The sequence below is a fragment of the Lagenorhynchus albirostris genome, chromosome 15, assembly GCF_949774975.1.
Source record: "Lagenorhynchus albirostris chromosome 15, mLagAlb1.1, whole genome shotgun sequence".
NCBI lineage: Eukaryota > Metazoa > Chordata > Mammalia > Artiodactyla > Delphinidae > Lagenorhynchus > Lagenorhynchus albirostris.
In genome coordinates this window covers 77,704,648-77,726,403 of record NC_083109.1, presented here as the reverse complement: position 1 = coordinate 77,726,403, position 21,756 = coordinate 77,704,648, and the positions used below count along the sequence as shown (strand labels likewise).

At 42.6% G+C, this 21,756-nt stretch overlaps 1 protein-coding gene across 2 annotated transcripts in view; it reads right to left on the bottom strand.

The window, feature by feature from the left end:
- The window catches only part of LOC132505406 (general transcription factor II-I repeat domain-containing protein 2), a 53,854-nt gene extending 40,674 nt beyond the window's left edge, over positions 1-13,180 (bottom strand). For both annotated transcript variants that reach the window (XM_060123466.1, XM_060123467.1), the window contains exons 1-2: positions 12,757-13,180; positions 4,681-4,784 (exon numbers count right to left, since the gene is read on the bottom strand). In XM_060123466.1, the coding sequence (XP_059979449.1) occupies positions 4,681-4,779 (99 nt within the window). In that variant the 5' untranslated portion in view covers positions 4,780-4,784; positions 12,757-13,180. The remainder of the gene's footprint in view (positions 1-4,680; positions 4,785-12,756) is intronic.
- Positions 13,181-21,756: the final 8,576 nt, after the last annotated feature.

The window sequence follows — 21,756 nt, the reverse complement described above, 5'->3', positions numbered from 1 at the left end:
CTTCTGAACTCCAGAACCGTCGTCAGATAAATGTGTGGTGTTTAAAGCCTCTAAGTTTGTGTAATTTGTTATAGGAGCAAGAGGAAGTTAACACAGGGTTGTGACAGAAAGAGGAAGGCAGAACAGGAGACAGCAACCTTAACTGATGTGGTGAAAAGTTCTCACTTCAGCAAATTTTACAAAAACATATGTGCATGGGTTGCTAGGATCCCCCAAGGCCATGGAAGTGGCCAGTGCAAGGCAGGTGCCCAGAAGCTTTTAAGCTCCATTAACTTCATGGCAAATCTATCTCTGTGTCAAATGAACCAAAAATTCAGCTCTTTATCTAAAGTATAGAATCTGGTATTAGGTGAAGTTATCAATCTTTAGTCTTACTTAGGTCATCATTGGTAGAAAATATCTTTTTAAAAGCATTTTTTTCTCATTATGATATATGCTGTTACAAAAATTTTAGCAGATACAGAAAAGTACACAGAAAAAGAAATCACCTCTAATTCCATTACCTAAAATTACCCACTATTCACATTTTAAAATATGCACACACAATTTTTAAAAACAAAATTAGAAACATTCTACTGTATATAGGTTGGCATTCTGCTTTATTCACTTTTCATTATTTCTGAGCATTTATAATCCTGAAAAACATGATTTTTGAATGAATATATAATATTCTATCCTATGTATATGCCATAGGTTAACCATAACATTACTGAAGTTATTTTCCTGTTACTAATAACACTACAATAAACATCTGAGTTGTATGTCAATTATACCTCAAAAAAAAAAATTCCAAGGATGTAAACATTTCCGTACACGTTTATTTCCATGGGCTGGAATCATGTCAGTGGCACACCTGACTCAAAGGGTATAAATTCTTTTATACCATCGTGCCACCCTGACCCAGTGATCCAGGTGAGCCTCACCAGTGACGCGTTGGTGCCACGCACCCCTGATGCGATGTGATGAGAAGATGAGGCATCTCACCTCTCCGGTCTTCTTTCCAAAACTCCATAACCCTGGTCTAAACAGGAGGGTTACATCAGAGAAACCCAAACGGAAGGAGATTCGATAAAATACCTGACCGGAACTCTGCAGAACTGTCAAAGTCATCAAAAATAAGAGGAGGGCTTCCCTGGTGGCGCAGTGGTTGAGAGTCCGCCTGCCGATGCAGCGGACACGGGTTCGTGCCCCTGTCCGGGAAGATCCCACATGCCGCGGAGCGGCTGGGCCCGTGAGCCATGGCCGCTGAGCCTGCGCGTCCGGAGCCTGTGCTCCGCAACAGGAGAGACCACAACAGTGAGAGGCCCGCGTACCACACACACACACACACACACACAAAGAGATTGAGAAACTGTCACAGATCAGCGGAGCCTAACGGGACAGGATGATTAAATGCCATGTGGGATCACAGGGTGGAGCCTGGAGCAGAAAAAGGACATCAGTGGAAAAGCTGATGAAATTCGAGTGAAGTCTGGAGTTGGTTAATAGTGATGTACGGTATTGATCTATTAGTTTTGGCAAATGTACCATAGTTACATATAACGTACCACAGTTACGTAAGTTATGGGTGAGGAGTATGTGGGGGCTCTCTGTATGATCTTTACAGCTTTTACTAATTTATGTTTTTGGCCAGGCCACGTGGCTTGTGGGATCTTATTTCCCCAACCAGGGATCGAACCCGGGCCCCCTGCAGTGAAAGCACAGAGTCCTAACCACTGGACCACCAGGGAAGTCTCCAGCTTTTCTGTAAATAGTAAACGTATTCCTAAGTACGATAACATTTTATTAAAACACACACACACACACACACACACACACACACATACACACACATCCCTCGGTTTCTGAAAGCTTGAGGAAGGGGTGAGTGAGAATAACTGTTTAATGAGGGCAGAGTTTCAGTTTAAGAAGATGAAAAAGTTCTGGAGATGGGCAGTGGTGAGGGTCACACAACAGTGTGAATGTACTTAATGCCACTGAACTGTACACTTAAAAATGGTGAAGATGGTAAATTTTACGTCATGTACATATATTATATATATATATATAATATATATATATATATATACATATCCTACCACACACACACAAAACTTGATTTTCTCAGGAAAATGTCATAGCTCCCATCCAATCCGTCGGTAAGTCCTAGCAACTCTACCTTCATCAGATCTTTGTGGTCCCATCGCTTCTTATCTCCACCACTCCCACCCTAGTCCAGGCCACCAAAACCTCCCACGTGAACCATGGCCTGCAAACTGGTCTCCCTACTTCCACTCGTGTTCCACAGTCATCGACTGTTGACACAAACACCCCCCGCCACTGCCATCACTCCTTTGCTCAAAACCTTCCAATGCCTTCCCACTACCTGAGGGAAACAGTCCCAGTCTTGATATGATCTGGTCACTAGCTGCCTCTTTTTTTTTTTTTTTGGCTGCACCGTGTGACATGCGGGATCTTAGTTACCCCGACCGGGGACTGAGCCCGTGACCCCTGGCATTGGGAGCACAGCGTCTTAACCAGTGGACTGCAAGGGAAGTCGCAGCCTCTTGTACTTGACCTCTGACCACATCTTCTTTCCTCACTCTGCTCCAGTGTTACTGGACTTCTTGATATTCCTTGAAAACACCAAACTTGTTCCTGCCAAGGGGCCTTTGCACAAGCTGTTCTTGGTGCTTTGAACACTCTGCCCCCAGATACTGGCCTGACTCACTTCCTCACTTCATCTAGGTCTTTGCATAAAGGGCAACTGCCCAGAGAACTTCTCCCAGACCACGCCCCTTAACCATCTGTTCTCTCCCCTAAACCTCTGTTTTCTGACCCTTGTTTTATTAATTATTTAAAAAAATATATTTATTTATTTACTTGGCTGTGCAGGTCTTAGTTGCGGCATGTGGGATCTTTAGTTGCGGCATGTGTGTGGGATCTAGTTCCCCGAGCAGGGATCGAACCCAGGCCCCCTGCATTGGGAGTGCAGAGTCTTAGCCACTGGACCACAAGGGAAGTCCCCCGACCCTCATTTTAAAATAATATTATATTTACTGATACACACACACAGACTTTGTTTATTGTCTGTCTCCCCAAGTAGAACATGAAATCTATGTGAGGGGGACCTTATCTGTCTTCTCAAGTCTTCTGGCCCCAGCACCTAGAAGACCTTGACATATAGGAGCTGCTTCATGAATATTTGTCAAAAGAAGGAATGTGGTCAGTTCTGGGGTAAGATATTTCTAGTTCTCTTCAAATAGGTCTGATGCTTTTTAAAAAAATTCATTCCAGGGTTTTTTTTTTTTTTTTAACATTTTTATTTACCCTCAGATAATCTAGGATAATCTCCCATCTCAAGATCCTTAGCTTAGTCACATCTGTAAACTTTCTTTTGCCAAATAAGGTAACGTTCACAGGCTCTGGGGATGAGGACAGGACATCTTTGGGGGCCGTTATTCAGTTTACCCTAAGTTGCTTTAAAATTTTCTCTTTATAGTTGGTTTTCTACAGTTTAAATATGATGGGTCTAGGTATGCGTGTGTGTATGTGAGTGAGTTACCTGTGTGTTTGGTATTTTGCCAATGGACCCAATAATGTTCTTTATAGAAAAAGTAAATCTCTCTCTAGATTTTTTTCTGGTCCAGGATCCAGTCCAGGGTCGCACTTTCTATTGGCTGTCCTGTCTCTCCAGTCTCCTTCCATCTGGAACAGACAGATCTCCATCTTTGTCTTTCGTGAGACTGACATTCATGGAAGTGCAGCCCAGTTATTCTGTAGGATGTCCGTAAATGTGGGTTTGTCCTATGCTTCCTCCTTGGAGGCAGGAATGCCAGGACGCGGCACTGCCCCTCCTCAGTTCCTCCCACCAGGCAGCTCGGGAGGTCCCTCCGTCCCATTACTGCTGATGTTCCCCTTGGTCACTTGATTAAGGGGGTGGCTGTCAGGTTTCTCTACTTTTATAAAGTTACTGATGTTCCGTTTTTTAATCAATACGTTGTGATCAGATGCTTTGAGGTTATGTAAATCTCCCCTCAAATTTTCACCCACAAGGTAAGTTTTACACTTTGGATGTAAATAGATGCATATCAATGGATTATTAATTTTAAAAAAAATTTATTTTATTTATTTATTTTTGGCTGCATTGGGTCTTCGTTGTGGTGAGCGGGGGCTACTCTTCACTGTGGTGCGCGGGCTTCTCATTGTCGTGGCTTCTCTTGTTGCGGAGCATGGGCTCTAGGCGTGCGGGCTTCAGTAGTTGTGGCACGCGGGCTCAGTAGCTGTGGTGCACGGGCTTAGTTGCTCCGTGGCGTGTGGGATCCTCCTGCACCAGGGCTTGAACCCATGTCCCCTGCATTGGCAGGTGGATTCTCAACCACTGCACCACCAGGGAAGCCCCTGGATTATTAATTTACCTTTGACTTTAAACAAAAAGTATTCTCAAACAAGGTAACGGAGGGGCCTTCATTAAATTTTCAGATCTAGAGAGATTACATTTATACAATTCCATCCATAATGTAAGAAAAAAATTTCTTAATTATCTGACAAGCCCATCATCCCCTATAAAAAAGGATATGTGCACACAGATAGGATGTAACACTGAAGCTGAACATCAAAGGTGTCGGTGAAGTGCTTCACCGTTCCGCTCGGCAGTGATCCAACCACGTGACATTTTATAGAACTGCAAAGCCATCTCACCATAGACTCAAGGGCAGACACGAGGAACGTCACCACCATCCTGCTCTCCGAGGACTCCTCATTTGTGATGGGCAGGGTGGACATTGCTACTTGGGCCATGATCCCTAGGAAAGAGAAGTATTAGGAAAGTGAGTGGTAGAAATTCAGTGTCCTGCTCGACATGTTTAGAGCTGTGAGGGTCCTCACAGGTGACCTAGTTCAACCCTTCCTTTAAAGGTGAAGAAACCGACACTTAGAGACAGTAGGTGCTTTGCCTAAGACCTCTGTAGAGCAATGCTAACTTTCCATAGTGTATTTTCCACTAAACCTAGATATCACCTTCTCATAAAATAAATTCAGGTATGCTAGAGAGGCATGTTAACTATTTCCCAGACGAGGAGGAAGAAAGGTAAGGAAGGTTCTTTATTGATCCCGTGTTGTGTTGTCAGATTTCAGCACGACCATGTCTGCACCACATTCTGGTCCACATACACAGGAAAAGGAGAGAAGTGGCTTTGTGTATTACAGATGGGAAGAGAAAATCCCTTCCTTCCTTTTCCTGCTAGGACTTCTGCATGAAAGCGCATTCTAATTTTCCCCAGACTCTAAATCAAGTGAGCATTAAAAAGTTTCTTTGCAAAAGTTTCTCTAACATCATAAAAAGAGTTCTTTGAACTAGAGCATACAATGTAAGCACTTGTCATCGTGTCCTGCCCCTGCAATATCTGGCTTAATTATGTTTGTAAGCAAAAGATAAACAGATCAACATAAATATGTATGTGGGAGGAAGCCTAAAGATCTACGGGGGTGAAGTACGGTGGTCCTATAAGGCTATTCAGAAATATTCGCAAACGTTTCTTTCAGAGCCCGTGGTTCAATTCCTTGCCCACTTGAAGGTATGTGGCCGTGTGCCTTGCCTTGGCCAAGGATGTCAGGGAAATGACGTCACTTCCACGCAGAGGTTCCTGCCACACTCCTTTCTCTGCAATGGATCTGCCACGTTCCATATGGTTGGGTTCCAGATTGAGGAAACTGTGGATCAGACCCACAGCCAATCACAAGAGACCTCTAGGGCAAGCAAGGAATAAATCCTTGCTCCTTGAACGCACCAAAATCTGGTGGTGTTTTTAACCATCGCCTACCCTAGCCAATCTGGATGGATATAGCAGGCTGAAAAGGAATTCTAAAAATATAACTACTCATCTATCTAGATCTTCTGAAGACACCTGAGGATCCTTGAGGATCTCTTAAGTTAGAGCTGAGGTCTTCCTGAGAAAGAAAGAACGTAGACTAGCATGTACAGAGCCATAGGATGCAAATTGTTTGACTTAAAATTTTTTTATAACTTTCCCTATTATGAAATAGAACATGAGAGTGTGATATCATACCAGGAACATAAATTAACAGGCAAGACCTGGGCATGAACAGGTGAGGAAATATACTTCAATTTGAAGATTTAATTTTATTTATTTTTAAAAATATTTATTTACTTAGGCATGCTGCGAGGCTTGCAGGATCTTAGTTCCCCGACCAGGGATCAAACCCCTGCCCCCTGCAGTGGAAGCACGGAGTCCTAACCACTGGACTGCCAGGGCAGTCCCAATTTGAAGCTTTTAAATAATTATCTTAATATCAAGACTTTGACACTCTTTGACACTTGTTATCACACCCATATTTGAGAACAGACAGAAGTCTGTGAATGTTGTTGGTCATAACAAGGACTCTATTCCCACAGAGCTGGAGTCAGCAAAAGCAGCACCACGAAGGACACGTGTTAAGTCTTAGAAACTCTTTCCTCTAGCATCTTGATTCCATGATCATCACTTAGTACAGCAGGCCGAAGAAATGGGTATCACAAAGTATGAAACAGCAAAGGCACGCTATTTTTGCCACTTACCAGACTATGCACTTAGATTATATATGCCCTATCCTGATTCTTTGGGAGCTCAGAATATTTTCATTCATAGTTCTTATTTTCCCTTTATTATCCCAGACAGAGAAAAAGGAGCAGATGTATTCTCAGGTTACAAACATGTTGATTTGTCCATGAAAAGCTAGATGCTGGGCAACTTCCTGCCTACTGCTGTTTGCACTTCTCACCTTCAATGGCTGTAGATCTGTTATGTCAATCACATTCAGTGTGTGTTAAGAAATGGGAGGGACACCATACCAACAGCCCTGTGGGGATGCCACAGGCGAGGAGAGGTCCTATTCATTACCAGAACTTTTCAAGAGCATCTTAGTACTTTTTGATGGTAAGAACGCTGGAGGGGACTGAGTCCCGTCAGGCTTGATGGGGAAGGATGCATTTCATTTGGGGCTTTCTGCTCTCTAGAAACAGCTGTATCTGGATTACAACAGAAATTCACTGAACTGTTCTTTGCCTGTCCCAAGAGGTCATTTCCCTGAATAGTCTTTTTTTTTTTTTTTAAATTTATTTATTTATTTGGCTGTGCCAGGTCTTAGTTGCGGCACACGGGATCTTCGTTGCCATGTGCAGGATCTCTTTTTAGTTGCAGCATGCGGAATCTTCAGTTGTGGCATGTGGGATCTAGTTCCCTGACCAGGGATCGAACCCAGGCCCCCTGCATTGGGAGCACAGAGTCTTAGCCACTGGATCACCAGCGAAGTCCTCCCTGGATAGTCCTTAGTCAATGCTGTTCATGGAACATTCCCTGCACCCCTAACCCGGTGGCTGCATCCTCTCCTGCTCCCTTTGCCAGAAAGAAACTGCTATCACACAGTGGCATTAACAGTGAACACCAGAGGACACACCAAGTTAGGCTGGTGACACAAGCTTACAGGGCATGAGGCATGATGGGCTGGTACTCACAGAAGCAGGGGCCAGGAAAGCCAGGTTGTGGGTTCCCCAGACCACCAACCTGTCCCGGGACCCCAGTGGGCAGCGGCCCTCAGGTTCCTCCTCTATGACTAAATCAATCACTTACTATGAAGGTTCCTTTCACCTCTGAACTTCTATGGGCCCCCTCGTTTTAAAATCAAGGGAACCACATATTACATGAGTCTATGCATATGAAATGTCCAGAATAGGGAAATCTATAGAGACAGAAAGTAGATTAGTGGTTGCTTAGGGCTGGGAGGTGGGGTAGCTAAAGGGTACAGGGTTTCTATTCAGGGTGATGAAAATGTTCTAACATTGACTGTGGTGATGACTGCCCAACTCCACGCATATATTTAAAAAAAACCCACTGAATTGGGGGTTTCCCTGGTGGCGCAGTGGTTAAGAATCCGCCTGCCAATGCAGGAGACACGGGTTTGAGCCCTGGGCCGGGAAGATCCCACATGCCGCGGAGCAGCTAAGCCCACGCACCACAACTACTGAGCCTGTGCTCTAGAGCCTGCAAGCCACAACTACTGAGCCCACGTGCCACAACTACTGAAGCCCTCGCACGTAGAGCCCGTGCTCCGAAAAAAGAGAAGCCACCGCAATGAGAAGCCCGCGCACCACAACGAAGAGTAGCCCCCGCTCACCGCAACTAGAGAAAGCCCGCGCGCAGCAACGATGACCCAACTCAGCCAAAAATAAATAAATAAATTTATATATATAAAAAAATTCTGATTAAATTACTTCATATTAAAAGGTCCAACTTGAAATAATTTTTATTTATGCAAAATATTGGCAAAGCTAGAGTTTCACTCCAATTTCTTTTCTTTATCTTTACGTGTCAGCTGCGTTACTTGTTGAAATATTAAAATAATTTTCCCATTGGAAGTTACAGAAATCTCACAAAGATTTTTAAATAAGCTTTCAAATATAGTGAACATGTGTTCAATTTTTATCTAAAATAAAGAAAATATTTGTTTTAAAAAAGGACTCACGTGGGTAAATTTGTACTGTTCTAAAGATAAACCTGGAACCAAGCTCTTTAATACCTTACTGTTTTTTAAAACTGTGATGAAGAAATATATTCTTGACCATTATCTTTCAGAGTTAACTAATTCAAACACTGTTAAAAAAAAAAAAAGACTATGTCTCATTCAGCGGAGTCGAGTCTTACAATGGAAGTAGGTATACCAAAAGGCAAATTCAAGCATGGTCAACATTATCCGAGGAAGCAGTACATATCTTTCCCAGAGAGAACATTTTTCTTCCATGATTTCTTTCATTGTTTAGGGGACAGGCTTTTCTAGCTCTTTAACAGCAGATGCAACTTTGCCGACACCACACATTTTTTCAGGTAAGTACTTCTGAAATCTGTCTACCACCCCTAGCGGGCTCTGCGTTGTCTATCACAAGTCCATCCCCTCTTTGGTGGTGGTTTCCCTTTTTTCTTAGAGCTTTGCCATCTATAGATACGTCTTTAGATTTCACGTCGTCTAGCCATAACTTTAATACTTTGCAGTCTCTCTAAAGCCTTATCACATACTTGGCTGGTCACCTAGCAGCTACTGGAACCCTCAAAGCCACAGTATGGTGACTCTCATGTTGATGACATGAATAGTGGATTCATCGTGACCTCTCTGTGACCTCTTGCTAAATCCTGCAGAGCCAGTTTTCCCTGCAGTGTTGACATGGGTCATTGTTTCTTCCATTAATCATCCAATGATGTAGTGTAGCGGCCATGATGTATGAAAAATACGCATTTTTAAACGGTAGAACCAGACACACTGTTGTGAGATGCTCACACTGAGAGCCACCAGAGATCTGAGCCCACTTAAGGGACTGGCATATTCCAGGCTCTTATGCTTGCACCTAATCTGTAATTACACCACAGTAATCTCTGAGAGGACTGTGATGCCAAAACTTTAACAGAGAATAAAATAACAGGCAGAATGAAACTAGGTGGAACTCAAAAAAGCTATTATCGGTTGGTGTCAACTGTGCTACCAGCAATAATTTTAAAAATGTATGTTTCATAGTTATTGCTTTGTTTGCACCCTTTACTTAACAGCAAATGGAGGCAGGAACTTTGTCTTTTACATTTTATGATTTAGAACACACCATGTGTCAATAGCAAATCCAAACTAATGAACCATGGTTATAAGCTAATCACGTGGTTTCCCACCTTGAGGACATTTCCCTGAGAAACAAAATCATTGCATTCTAATAGTTAAAAATCCTTGACAATGAGAGCTTGTACCAGAGTTCAAACCCCCAAAGCCTATATGGTGATTAACTTCTCTACTGAAATCTAAAGCACCAGCTTTGTTCATTTAGATCACAGATTTTATATAGTGCTTAACTTTTTGCTTTTTTAAAACTGGAGATGTAAACTGAAACAACTCTCAAATCTCATAGTTTTCCCAACAAACTTTGAGGACTTTCTCTCCTTTTCAATGTTATATTTTACTAATGAAAAGCAAACATCAAAACCAGACTACCACCTATTTTTATAAATAAAGTTTTATTGGAACATAAGCCACACTCACTGGCTTGCATCTTGTCCATTGACTGCTTTCCTGCAAAGGCAGGGTTGCATGTGACAGAGACCACATGTCCTCAGAGCTGGAAATATTTATTATCTGACCCGTTACAAAAAAAATTTGCCCATCCCTGTTCTAGAATTCATTTCCACCACTTAAATTTTGGAATGTCATCCACTCCATTTATCAAACCTCTGAAATCTTGAAATAGACACCTGCTTTATTTTTTAAACTGTTTCTAAATTTACCTTTTCAAAGGTTAATTTTTCAGGTCCCTGAGGCCTTGATTTTAATTAGCAAGTTCCCAAGGTGCCACCTTCTCCCTGACTCAGCCCAGGCCTACAGTAAGTGGAAACTACAAATGCAGGTGTACCTATTCAACATTCAACAGAAATGTATTGAAGTGGTCAAGGGGTACAAACCCCCAGTTATAAAATAAACTAGTCCTGGGGCACGGTGACTATAGTTAACAATACTGTACTGTATATTTGAAAGTTGCTTAGAGAGTAGATCTTACCACAAGAAAAAAAAATTGTAATTATGTGATGTGATGGATGTTGACTAAACTTATTGTGGTAGTCATTTCACAATACATACATATGTCAAATCACTATGCTGTACTCCTAAAACTAATACAGTGTTATATGTCAATTATATCTCAAGCTGGGAAAAAAATATCCTAAAAAAAGAATAATAACAAATTCAAGACAACCAAGGACTCTTCTGGAATGACCAAGGAGTATGGAAAAGAACTAGACATAATATGTATTTTCAATGTCAAAAAATGAAAAAAAAAGTCAAAATTAAATGCTTGGGAATTCCCTGGGGGTCCAGTGGTTAGGACTCCACGGGTTCAGTCCCTGGTCGGGGAACTAAGATTCCACAAGCCGTGCAGCGCGGCCAAATTAAATGGAAAAAAAAAAAAAAAGCTTAACAAATAATCAAGAACTTTAGCTTAGCCAAACAAATGTTTAAAATTTAAAAAAATGTAATGAGCACGTGCTATATGAAAATATACACTGCTGGCAGGAAAGACAAGGGGGAAACAAAGTGATTTTTATGTGAATAAAATCCACGTCCTGCGGTCTCGAGTTAAACAAACCTGCATAGATACAGAATAGCAGGTAACGAAGGCAAAATGAAAGCCAGAACCCCCCGAAATGGTTCTGAGTCAACAACCTGGGGGATGAGACTGAAAGCATGTTAGCAAGTTCTGCTTGCGAAGAGATCTTCCAGGCAGCAGGTGTGGGCAAAGACCCAGAGCTGTGGGGCACTAAACAGCAGGAAGGAAGAAAGAAAGTTGACCCGCTCCAAATGCATTATCCCCTGCAGTAGCCTGGCGCCAAGCCCTGTGTCCACTGAAGGCAAGGTGGCCGGTCACACAGATCAAGCCTTCCTCTCCAGGTGGAAGAAAAGGAGAGACAAGGCTGCTCAACTCTTCGACTGCAGCTATGAGCAATATCCAATTTGCCAATTTCCAATCCCGTATTTAGACATCTGCTTACTTCAGATTACCAGCAGGAAACTAAACGGTGGCATTTTTGGCTCAGCCATTCCATTCCTTGGTATGTACCCAAGAGTTGAAAACAAATGTCCACACAAAAACTTGAACACTGATGTTCAACAGCAGTATTCATAATGGCCCCAAAGTGGAAATAATCCAAAAACATTCATCAATTGATGGAAGATGAAAATGTGGTATATCCATACAATGAATTATTATTCAGCCATAAGAAGGAATGAAAGAAGCCAGACCCAAAACACTCCCTTTGATGATTCTATCCTTAGGAAATACCTGGAATAGGCAGAGACACAGGGATACAAAGCACATTGGCGGTGTCCAGGGTGGGGATGGGAAAGGGGAATGACTGCCTAATCGATATCGGGTTTCTTTGGGGGTGATGAAAACGTTCTAGAACTACTGGTGATGGTTGCACAGCTCTGTGAATAAACAAAAACCACTGAATTACACACTTTTAAAGGTGAATTTCATGGCGTTATATCAATAAAGCTGTTATTAAACAGCAAAGCTTGGGTTCGAAGCACGGGGAATATAGCCCTACAAACCTTTTTTCTCCTTTATCTCTAAATCATAATCGTGAGGGACTGTAGTCTAGAACCAGAACCGCCTTCTGACCTCTAGGTTGGTTTTCTGCCAACAAATCGGCCACTGGTGGCCGCCCCAGTGACCACACCCACGACAAACCCCACACCGCGCGCCACTCGGCAACGTGAGCGACGTGAGGGGCGGTGTCGGGACACCGCCGTGGAGCCGGGCGCAGTTACCATGCAACAGCGTCTGACCCGCCCCCCCACTAACCAATCAAGCGCGTCCGCACGCAGCGCGGTATCCCCACATACGCCAGCTGGAGCGTGACCTCACGTACATCGGGCCTTAGAGAGCCCAGAGTCTGCAGCACCCGCCCCCACCGCCTCCGCTCAGCCAATCAGAAGGAAGAGGTATGCGCGTTCCGTGCGTGCTACCGTTGCCCCCGCGCCAGGGCTTCCCCGCCCCACCCCCACTCCTCGGGCCTTGCCCGCAGGGCGCCGGTTCGGCGGCCGGTCGGGCTGGCTGCGAAGGGGCTGCTTGCAGCCCGCGCGCCTGGGCGGGCGGTCTCCCCAGGCCTCCCCTCCGTCAGGCCCGCGGGACGAGAAAGTTCCAAGCAAAGCACCCGCTCTTAATGGCGGCTGCGGCGGGGGCGGGGTACGCACCTGAGGTCCCCGCCGGCGGGCAGCGCCCGGCCGGCCGCGGGGTCCGAGGGCTTAGCCACGTGGGAGTGGCCCGGGGGCCGAGGGCGGCGGCCGCAACCGCGAAGAGGCGAGGGCGCGGCGTGTGGGCGGCGGCCGAAGCCCTGCTCTCCACTATCCTTTCTTTTTCTCTTTCTTTTCCTTTTTTTTTTTTTTTTTTGGCTTCCTGGAAGCCAGCCTAGACTCGTGTGTCCGCAGCGCCCCAAGTGGGAGTTGCCGTTTCCGGTGCCGTGGAATAGTTCAGCTTCACAGTGAGCTTGTTTGGAAGTCCCTTAGTCTCGCTCTGTTCAAGGCCAGAAGTGCTCGTCCATCTTCAGTCTTAGATGAGTGGCTGCATGTGTCTGGTCTCGCCCCTGACACCGCCCCCGAACGTGGACTACTTTCTTGCTGTTATTTAATTTGATAGTTTCGTGTGATTGCAGTTTGTACCTTTAAAGCGGTGAGGTCACAACTCCAGTGACCGGTGAATCTGCCTTAAAGCCAACGAGTTGTTATAATACTGTAACAACGTGTCCTCACCTTTTGATGGGGGTCAGTGACATAACCAACCCAACCATGAGCTGTCCATCAGATGGTGATGGCACTCCAGCAAGTAGTCGAATATTACTATAATTTTGTTTAAGCAAAGTTACATATTTTATGTATGCCAAAAGGGGAATAGAAACCTTTTACCCATTGCTCCGATTTAACATAGCTGCCTTGTTTCTCGTTTTAAAGGAATATTCAGACGCAGTTGAAGGCAGCGTTCTCATTCTTTACTGTCTTGAAGTTATGTTCTAATACACATTTTCTTTTGCAAAAAGACAAGTGTCACGATTCGCTGACATTTTTTTCTGTAAGTGGCTCACAAAGATATGCTTCCTAGCAGAAGCTGCTAAAAAAGATGTTATTTCAAGGTAAAGATAACCATCCAGCAGTTAGTTGAGATGGTACCTGCTTTTTTTGACATCATTTTTAAAAGAGATGTTTGAAAATATTTCCATTATGTTATAGTTGATTCTTTCTGTTCGGAAGAGTTATGGTCTATAAATTCTTAGCAAACACTGAGCAAAACTGAATACTGCTCCTAGGAGAAATACAGGATTAGGTTTCTGCCAGCCTCTTCACATTTTGGTAAAACTATCAATACATAACCTTGTTTTATGTGTGTGTCTGTTTAAAGACACCTTATTTAATGTATTTTGTTGATTCATTAGTTGAACTCATGGCCAACAGCTCTGTAACTCTTGTGTGTGAAGGAAGCTTAGCTAACACAAGTATTTTCTAGGTAAGGCACATCGCTCCCTTGTGCTTGGGAATACTAGACAATGCTATGTTTGAGGACCATTTTAAACAGCAAAATCATCAAAAAAGAAAAAGAAAAAAAAAGAAAACCCACAAAATGTGGAAAGTGTAGCATTAAGTAGACCAGGAAAAGGACACTTGTTTACAGTGGGGGAGCTGGTGTCACCTTGTTCTACCTCAGCTGGGAACGTGCACGGCAGGCAAAACAACTTTTTTTGCCACTCTACTGTGTCTGCTAATAAGCAGGGTGAGTATTGCTTTTAAATTTACCTATAAATTGTAGGTGAATTCACAAGTATGGAGTTAGTGAATAATAAGGATTGATTGAATTTTGTTGCCCAAAACAATGGGAGTACAAAACTCTCATACTTGAAAACTTAACTTGGAAACAATTTTCTAATCTGCTTTAAAATCTTCTATATGGGGTTTCCCTGGTGGCGCAGTGGTTGAGAGTCCGCCTGCCGATGCAGGGGACACGGGTTCGTGCCCCGGTCCGGGAAGATCCCACATGTCGCGGAGCAGCTTGGCCCGTGAGCCATGGCCGCTGAGCCTGCGCGTCCGGAACCTGTGCTCTGCAACGGGAGAGGCCACAATAGTGAGAGGCCCGCGTAACAACAACAACAACAAAAATTGTCCAGTAACTCTCCACCTCAGAGTTAAGTGTAAATGTCCAGACTTAGGCTTCTGGCCAAGGTAAAGTAACAAGGATTGGATTTATCCTGTTGCCTGAAATGACTCAAAAATAAACGAGCAAAATACATGATAATCAGGGAAAATTATGAGCATGTTTTTGGCACTAAATTTGCCAATTTAAGAGAAATGGACAAATTCTTTGACAGACACAAATTACCAAAGCTTCCTCAATGGAAATAGATAATTTGAATAGCCCTATATCTATAAAAGAATTGGAAATTTAGTTAAAAATCTTCCCATAAAGAAAATTTCAGGCCCAGATGGCTTCACTGGTAATTTCTACTGAACATTTAAGGTAAAAATAAATTTACGCAAACTCTTCCCAAAACTTGAAGAGAAGGAGATACATTCTGACTCATTCTATGGGGACAGCATTGCCATGATACCAAAACCACACAAAGACATCACAAGAAGAAGAGATATTGGCACAGGCCAATATCCCTCATGAACACAGATGTAAACATTCTCAATGAACTTTTTTTTCAAGATAAAAGGAATATATGTGAACACAGAGACTTGTACACAAATGTTCTTAACAGCTGTATTCATAATATCTGAATGCAGGGAGAAGGCCAAATGTCAATCAACAGGTGAATCAATAAACAAATTGTGGTACGTCCATATAATGGAATGGTACTCAGCAGTAAAAAAGAACGAATTACGGGTACGTGGAATCTCCAAATTCATCATGCTTAGTCAATGAAGACACACATCCGAGCCCATATTTTATTATTGTTCATATATATAATTCTAGAAAGGACAAACAATTTTATAGTGGCAAAAACCATGTCAATTTCCTAGTACTGGGGTGGAGAAAGGGGTTGACTGCAAAGGACATGAGGATGATTTTGGTGGGGAAGGAGTTATGCTGTATCTCAATTGTGGTGGTGCTCACACAGCTGAATACGTTTTTCAAAATTTTTCAAACTATAGTTTGGATGAAGGCAATTTATTTTACATAAATTATACCCCCATATTGCTTAAAAAGCCAGCCCTCACATTCCTGTTTCATGAAAAATAATTTAAAATTATTTTAAATTAAACATATGTAGTCACATTGTTTTTGCAAAAATCATCTTACCTACTGATATTTTCCTACCACTACTATTTTTAATGAGAGCAAAGAGTTTAAAAAACACAAAAAGATGTTTGTTTAAAAATTATTGTTTATTTAATCTTTATCTCATTATTTAAATAATTTCTTTGTATATTTCATAAAGTACATATTAGTATAATAATATGTGCAAATGATTTATATATATTTTTTCATGCTCACAAATTTTACCCATAGAGATACATAATCAAAATAATTTGGAGACTACTGCCCTAGAAAGTTGGAAGATCCCTTTTCTCAGAAAACTGAAAGAAGAATTTACCTGGAAGCAGCGAGCTGAATTCATCAAGCAGATGGCTGAAGCCAATGGTAATATTAGAGTATACCACATTTACGTGCCACGGGAAGACTCAAGATTGTAAAATGTCATTTCTCCTAGTTAGTTTCTCTCAATTAGCTCATGAATTTAATGCAATTCCAATAAAAAAATCCCAGTGGGATTTTTTAATGCAACTTGGCAAGATGATTTTAAAATTTATTTGAAAGTAAATGTTATGAATAGCAAAGGCAATTTTGTAAAAGAACAAAGAAGAGACATTTGAATAAAAATCAAAGCATATTATAAAGCTGTAGCAGGTGAAATCTTGTCATATTAGTTTGAGAATAAATCAGTAGAAACAAAAATTGAATCCAGAAATTGATCCATGTATGTGGAAATTTATCATATGTTATAAATGGCATTTCAAATCTTCAGATAACGTCTGTTAATAGCCAATAATTTGGGGACAATCAGATATCTGTTTGAAAAAAATACCAAGAAATATACAATCTTGTCTCATACCACTCATAAAAATCAACTCCAAATCTACATAGAAAAAGTAAAAAATTAGATTAAGTGTTATACAAATATTACAGAATATCCTTATTATCTTGGGTAGTAGTTTTCCTAAACTAGACACAGAAAGCAGAAGCTCTAAACAATAAAGTTAGTAAAACTGACTACAAGAAAATAAAATTGTGTAGGACAGAAGACACCATAAATTAAGAAAAAAGGATAAAATATTTCAACACGTAAGGGTTTCTATGCATAATATATCAATTACTTCTATAAATTAATAAGACAAACAACCCAATAGAAATGTGGCCAAGAATATGAATAAACAAACAATTCTCAGTAAAAGAAACATGAAATGCTAGTAACCATAGATGTTCAACCTTCCTAGAGATTACAGAATACAAAGTGAATCAGTAATGAGATATGCTTTAGGTATTAGATTGACAAACATTTTAAAAGTTTGTATCAGGTGTTTGGTATACGGAAAAATGAATCCACCCATATACTATGGTAGCACAACTTTTAGAGAACAAATTAAAAACATCTATTAAATTTTTTAAATGAGCATTTTCTGTGACCCAGCAGTTCCAGTTATCAGTATCTACCCAGGTTATACCCTTAAATAAGTGCAAAAGGAACATGTACAAGAATATTCACTGTAATAGAAAAAAATAGAAACAACTCAAATGTCCATGAAAAAAGGAGAATGGTTAAACAAGATGTAGTTTATTCACAATAATATCCAAGAGTGGAAAAGAATGGGGTAAGTCCAAACAAACTGTTGTAAAAGTATCTCCAGGGCTTCCCTGGTGGCGCAGTGGTTAAGAATCCGCCTGCCAATGCAGGGGACATGGGTTTGAGCCCTGGTCCGGGAAGATCCCACATGCCACGGAGCAACTAAGCCTGTGCGCCACAACTACTGAGCCTGCGCTCTAGAGCCCGCGAGCCACAACTACTGAAGCCCGCGCGCCTAGAGCCCATGCTCCACTACAAGAGAAGCCACCGCAGTGAGAAGCCTGCGCACTGCAGTGAAGAGTAGCGCCCCCCCCACTCACTGCAACTAGAGAAAAGCCCGCGCACAGCAACAAAGACCCAATGCAACCAAAAATAAATAAACAAAATAAATTTATTTTTTTTAAAAAGTATCTCCAATATACTTTTGAGTGAAAAGATGAAGTTGCAGAATGAAATACATATTATCCCAATTTTTAAAAACACAACTAACAAAAATAAAATAATGGTTTTCCATGGCACCAGGTATATGTGGTGCTGTGGTTAAAGGAGCCTTTACCTGTAGCCATGTATAGTGTTTTATTTATTAATTTTTCTACAAAGGTAAAAGTCATAGATTAATTGTATAATTAAACATTAATAATAAAAATTAAAATATATAAGACTAATAATTAAGTTCATTCTTTCCTAAACTAGGGACTATCATATCAGCTACCCCAAGTAACAAAGAAATTAGAACGTCTACAGGAAAATGTCCTTATGGGTTGGGGGAAGATTTAGTTTGGCTAACAGTTCACAGACATTTTAATACTTTGGGGTAGCTGGTATTTTGCTGTAGAACCATCTTTCCTGAATAGCAATGTGGACAAAAATGTAAGTACTTGCCAGCATACAGCCAGTATATAAAATCAACCAGGCTTTGATAGTAAAATATAAAAGCCCAGTAGTGACTGTAAATCCAGGTCTCCTTTCGCCAAACCTGGCTTTTAGGCTGTTTTATCCTGTTTCTCTATTAGTGTGAGCCACAAAATTGATGGGCGAGCATCGCCACCCAGTGGCTATGGTTCACATTTGCAGAGTTTCGTACTGTGCCCTTTTGTTCCTAAATCTCAAACCAATAGTGCTTTCAGATATCCCCTAAAAGAAAAATGTTCTAGAAATTCAAGAAACCCATATAGGGTTATCAATTTTTTAATTCTGGCAAGTAAAGTTTTTTAAAAAGCCTACTAAATACCAGCATTGCCAGTTTTTTAAAAGAACAGATATTTAAAACCAAAAAATCGGAGAGGCCATACACTAGATAACAGGACAGTCCTGCTTATGAAAGAACAGTTGAAAATTTATATGCATTTCATACATATATAAGTATATTATAACTATATTAATAATCAGAGGTGGTTAAACATCATTTCTGAGTGTGCCTGTGATGATGTTTCTAAAAGAGATGAGCATTTGTATTGGTGGCCTGAGTACAGAAAATGGCCCTCTCCAATGTCCGTGGGCTTCATCCAGCCCATGGAGGGCCCCAATAGGACAAAAAGGTAGAGGAAGATTGAATGTTCTCTTTCTCTTTCTCTCTGCCTGTTTGACCCAGGACATCCATCTTGCCCTGCCCTCGAACTGGGACTTAACGCCACTGTTGCTCTGGTTCTCAGGCCTTTGGGCTCTGACCGGAACTACAGCAGCAGCTTTTCTGAGTCTCCAGCTTGCAGATGGCAGATAAGGAGTTTCCTATTTTCCTATTGGTTCTATTTCTCTGGAGAACCCTCATACAATAATAATTACATGATTCTCCCTTATCGGTATATGTCTCAGCTTTATCAGTAAAAGCAGAGCTGGAGACAAAGTCTTGTACACAGAACCTTAATTTTGGAGGTATCAGGAGTGAGAGCAGGGAGCGTTAATGAGTAGTATTGTCCTTTCCATATAGAGGCAAACTGCCTTTGATCCCCTTTACCACTGGGATTGAAAAGAGCCCATTCACCAGATCAGTATCCCCTGGGAAGTTCAGAAACCATATTGATCTGTTCCAGTAAAATACTACCCGTGACTCAGCAGCTATGACTGGACTAAGCACTTAGCTAAGTTTATAGTAGTTTTCAGCTGTCTTCCATAACCCATCTGGTGTTTGCAGGAGTCAAACATGTGAACTAAATGGAGACGTGATGGGAACCACCACTTCTGAGTCCTTCACGTCTTAGAAGTTGGTGCTCAAGTCTGCAATTCCACCTGGGATGCAGTATGTCTTCTCCTTTAATACTTCCTGGGTCAAGACAGGGTGAGGGAACCAATGTGAGCTGCTAAGAATGTCTGTCCCAACTGTGTAACTGGGAACCAGGGAAATAGCCACAGGGTGGGTGTGTGGACACATTTGACCCCCTGTGGGACATACTTGTACCTGGCTCCAGGTGCCCTCACTCTAACTGGGGCCTTGTTGGTGTTTCACATCCTGTGGTGTCAGTGTCAGCTCAGACCCTCTATCCAGCTCTTGGGAGATCTGATTCTCGTTTCTCCAGTGGATGGTAACTCTGGTAAGTAACCACAGGTGCCTTTGGGAAATGATAAAGAGAATATTTATTGATGCTACTGTAGTGGCTCTGCAGGGTCCTTCCTCAAGTGGACCCAGCCTCCTCTATAATTGCTGGACTGTGGTCTGAGAACTGGGTTAGGTCCTAAAACCAGGTGAGAGATTGATTTCATTGTACTAACCAATGTCAGCCTTCTGCTCACCAGATTTTTTTCCAGTTATACAAGGCAAGAAAGCACGTTAGCTGTCTGTGCTTCCATCTTATCCCTTGGAATACCGTGGTGAGATAGCCACGCCGCAGATTACCGGTGCCAGACACTACAGTTGCCATTCCGCCCTTGCCTCTTGTTCTACCAAGTCCATCCACCTTGCTTCTGATGGCAAAGTCCAGCCACCTGGCTCTGCTGCTCTGGAACCTACCATCGTCTTTGGGAGTCTAGTTTTAGAGGACCATCTGCTACTGTCACCCTAGCCTAGGCACTCCGAGCTTCTCAAAGATGCTAGAGCTTCCTCACCGGGACATCTCTTATTGCCTTAGTGACGGTCTTAAGAGTCCTCTGGACCCTTGCAGGGTGGATTAATCTGCTTTAACATTCCCACCTCCCCGAGCCTTTTGACTCTTTTCTCTTCCAGGGAGTTCCAGCATCTCCACCTCATTTATTGATACTGTTGTCATATGTAAGCTTCACAGAGCCATCCCAGCAGCATTAGAATTGGCTCCTTGCCAGGATGTTAAATCCTGAAGGAGCTGGCCCTGTGTCAACAAACTCTCTCCATCCACTCTTTTATTCTGTGCTTCTGGTCCAACACCCTAAAGGTACACATGCACCCACACATATTCCCTAGTCCTGCTGAGCCCAGTGCTGCAATTCTGTCAGTGAGTAAGCTCTTTCCTCTTACAATAGGACTGCTCTTCGTCACTCAGGTTCTGCTGAGACCTGACTGAATACCAGTCTGGCAGCAATGAGGTGAAGTGGGTCGCACCTTGAGGAGGATAAGCGTCATCTCGTGAGGCGTCTACTCAGTTGGAGTCTTAGCATGGTATCTAGGCGAGGGGAGGCTGCTCCCCTATATCAGGGAGAGGGGGCCGTTTCTGCTGGACTGGAAATTAGAGTGGGGGCGGCGTCTGTGTTGTAATATTCTCAGGTGCACCGTCCCGGTGCCCCATCCCAATCTCAAGTTCCCACCCCTGTGCTATCGGGGTTTGACTTCAGCCTAGGAGACCTGCCAAGGCTGTACATCTGGCCTCCTCTGCAGCTCTGTCACCCTGAAATCCCAGGCCTCTGGCTCCTTTTTGCCTGCAGCAGATGAAAGTCTTTTTAAGCAGCATCATGGAGGCCTGTTGGTTTTCTCAGCATGCCCCAAGTGAATAGCTGGCTGATCTAAACCTGTCATTCTTTCTTCAAGGCTTCCTACACAGTTAACCAAGCCAGCTAACTCCACACTTACTATTACCCCCATACTATTCGTGTCATAGAGATACAGCTTAACCAAATGCTCTGAGTCTACCTGCACCTCATCCCTCCACCTCAAGTAAAAAGAGCCTTAGGAATCATGATGCTACAGCAAGCCAGGGGTTATCATCGCCCTACTTCAGGTGCCAATTGTTTTAGCTTGTGTCCTTCCCCAAACAGCCTTACATAAAGACTTGCTCCCTGGTGGCTTACTTGGGAGGCGATCGTAGGGAAGGAGAGAGGGAGTGGCAAGAGTCACACAGGAAAAGCAGACGTAAGGGTCACCATTGAGGCTGCCGCTGTGGTCAGCGGGGTCCTCATTCTGCCAGGATCCTGAGCAGTGCACAGAAGGCCTCCCCGAATGCACCTCAGTGGTGGCATTTAT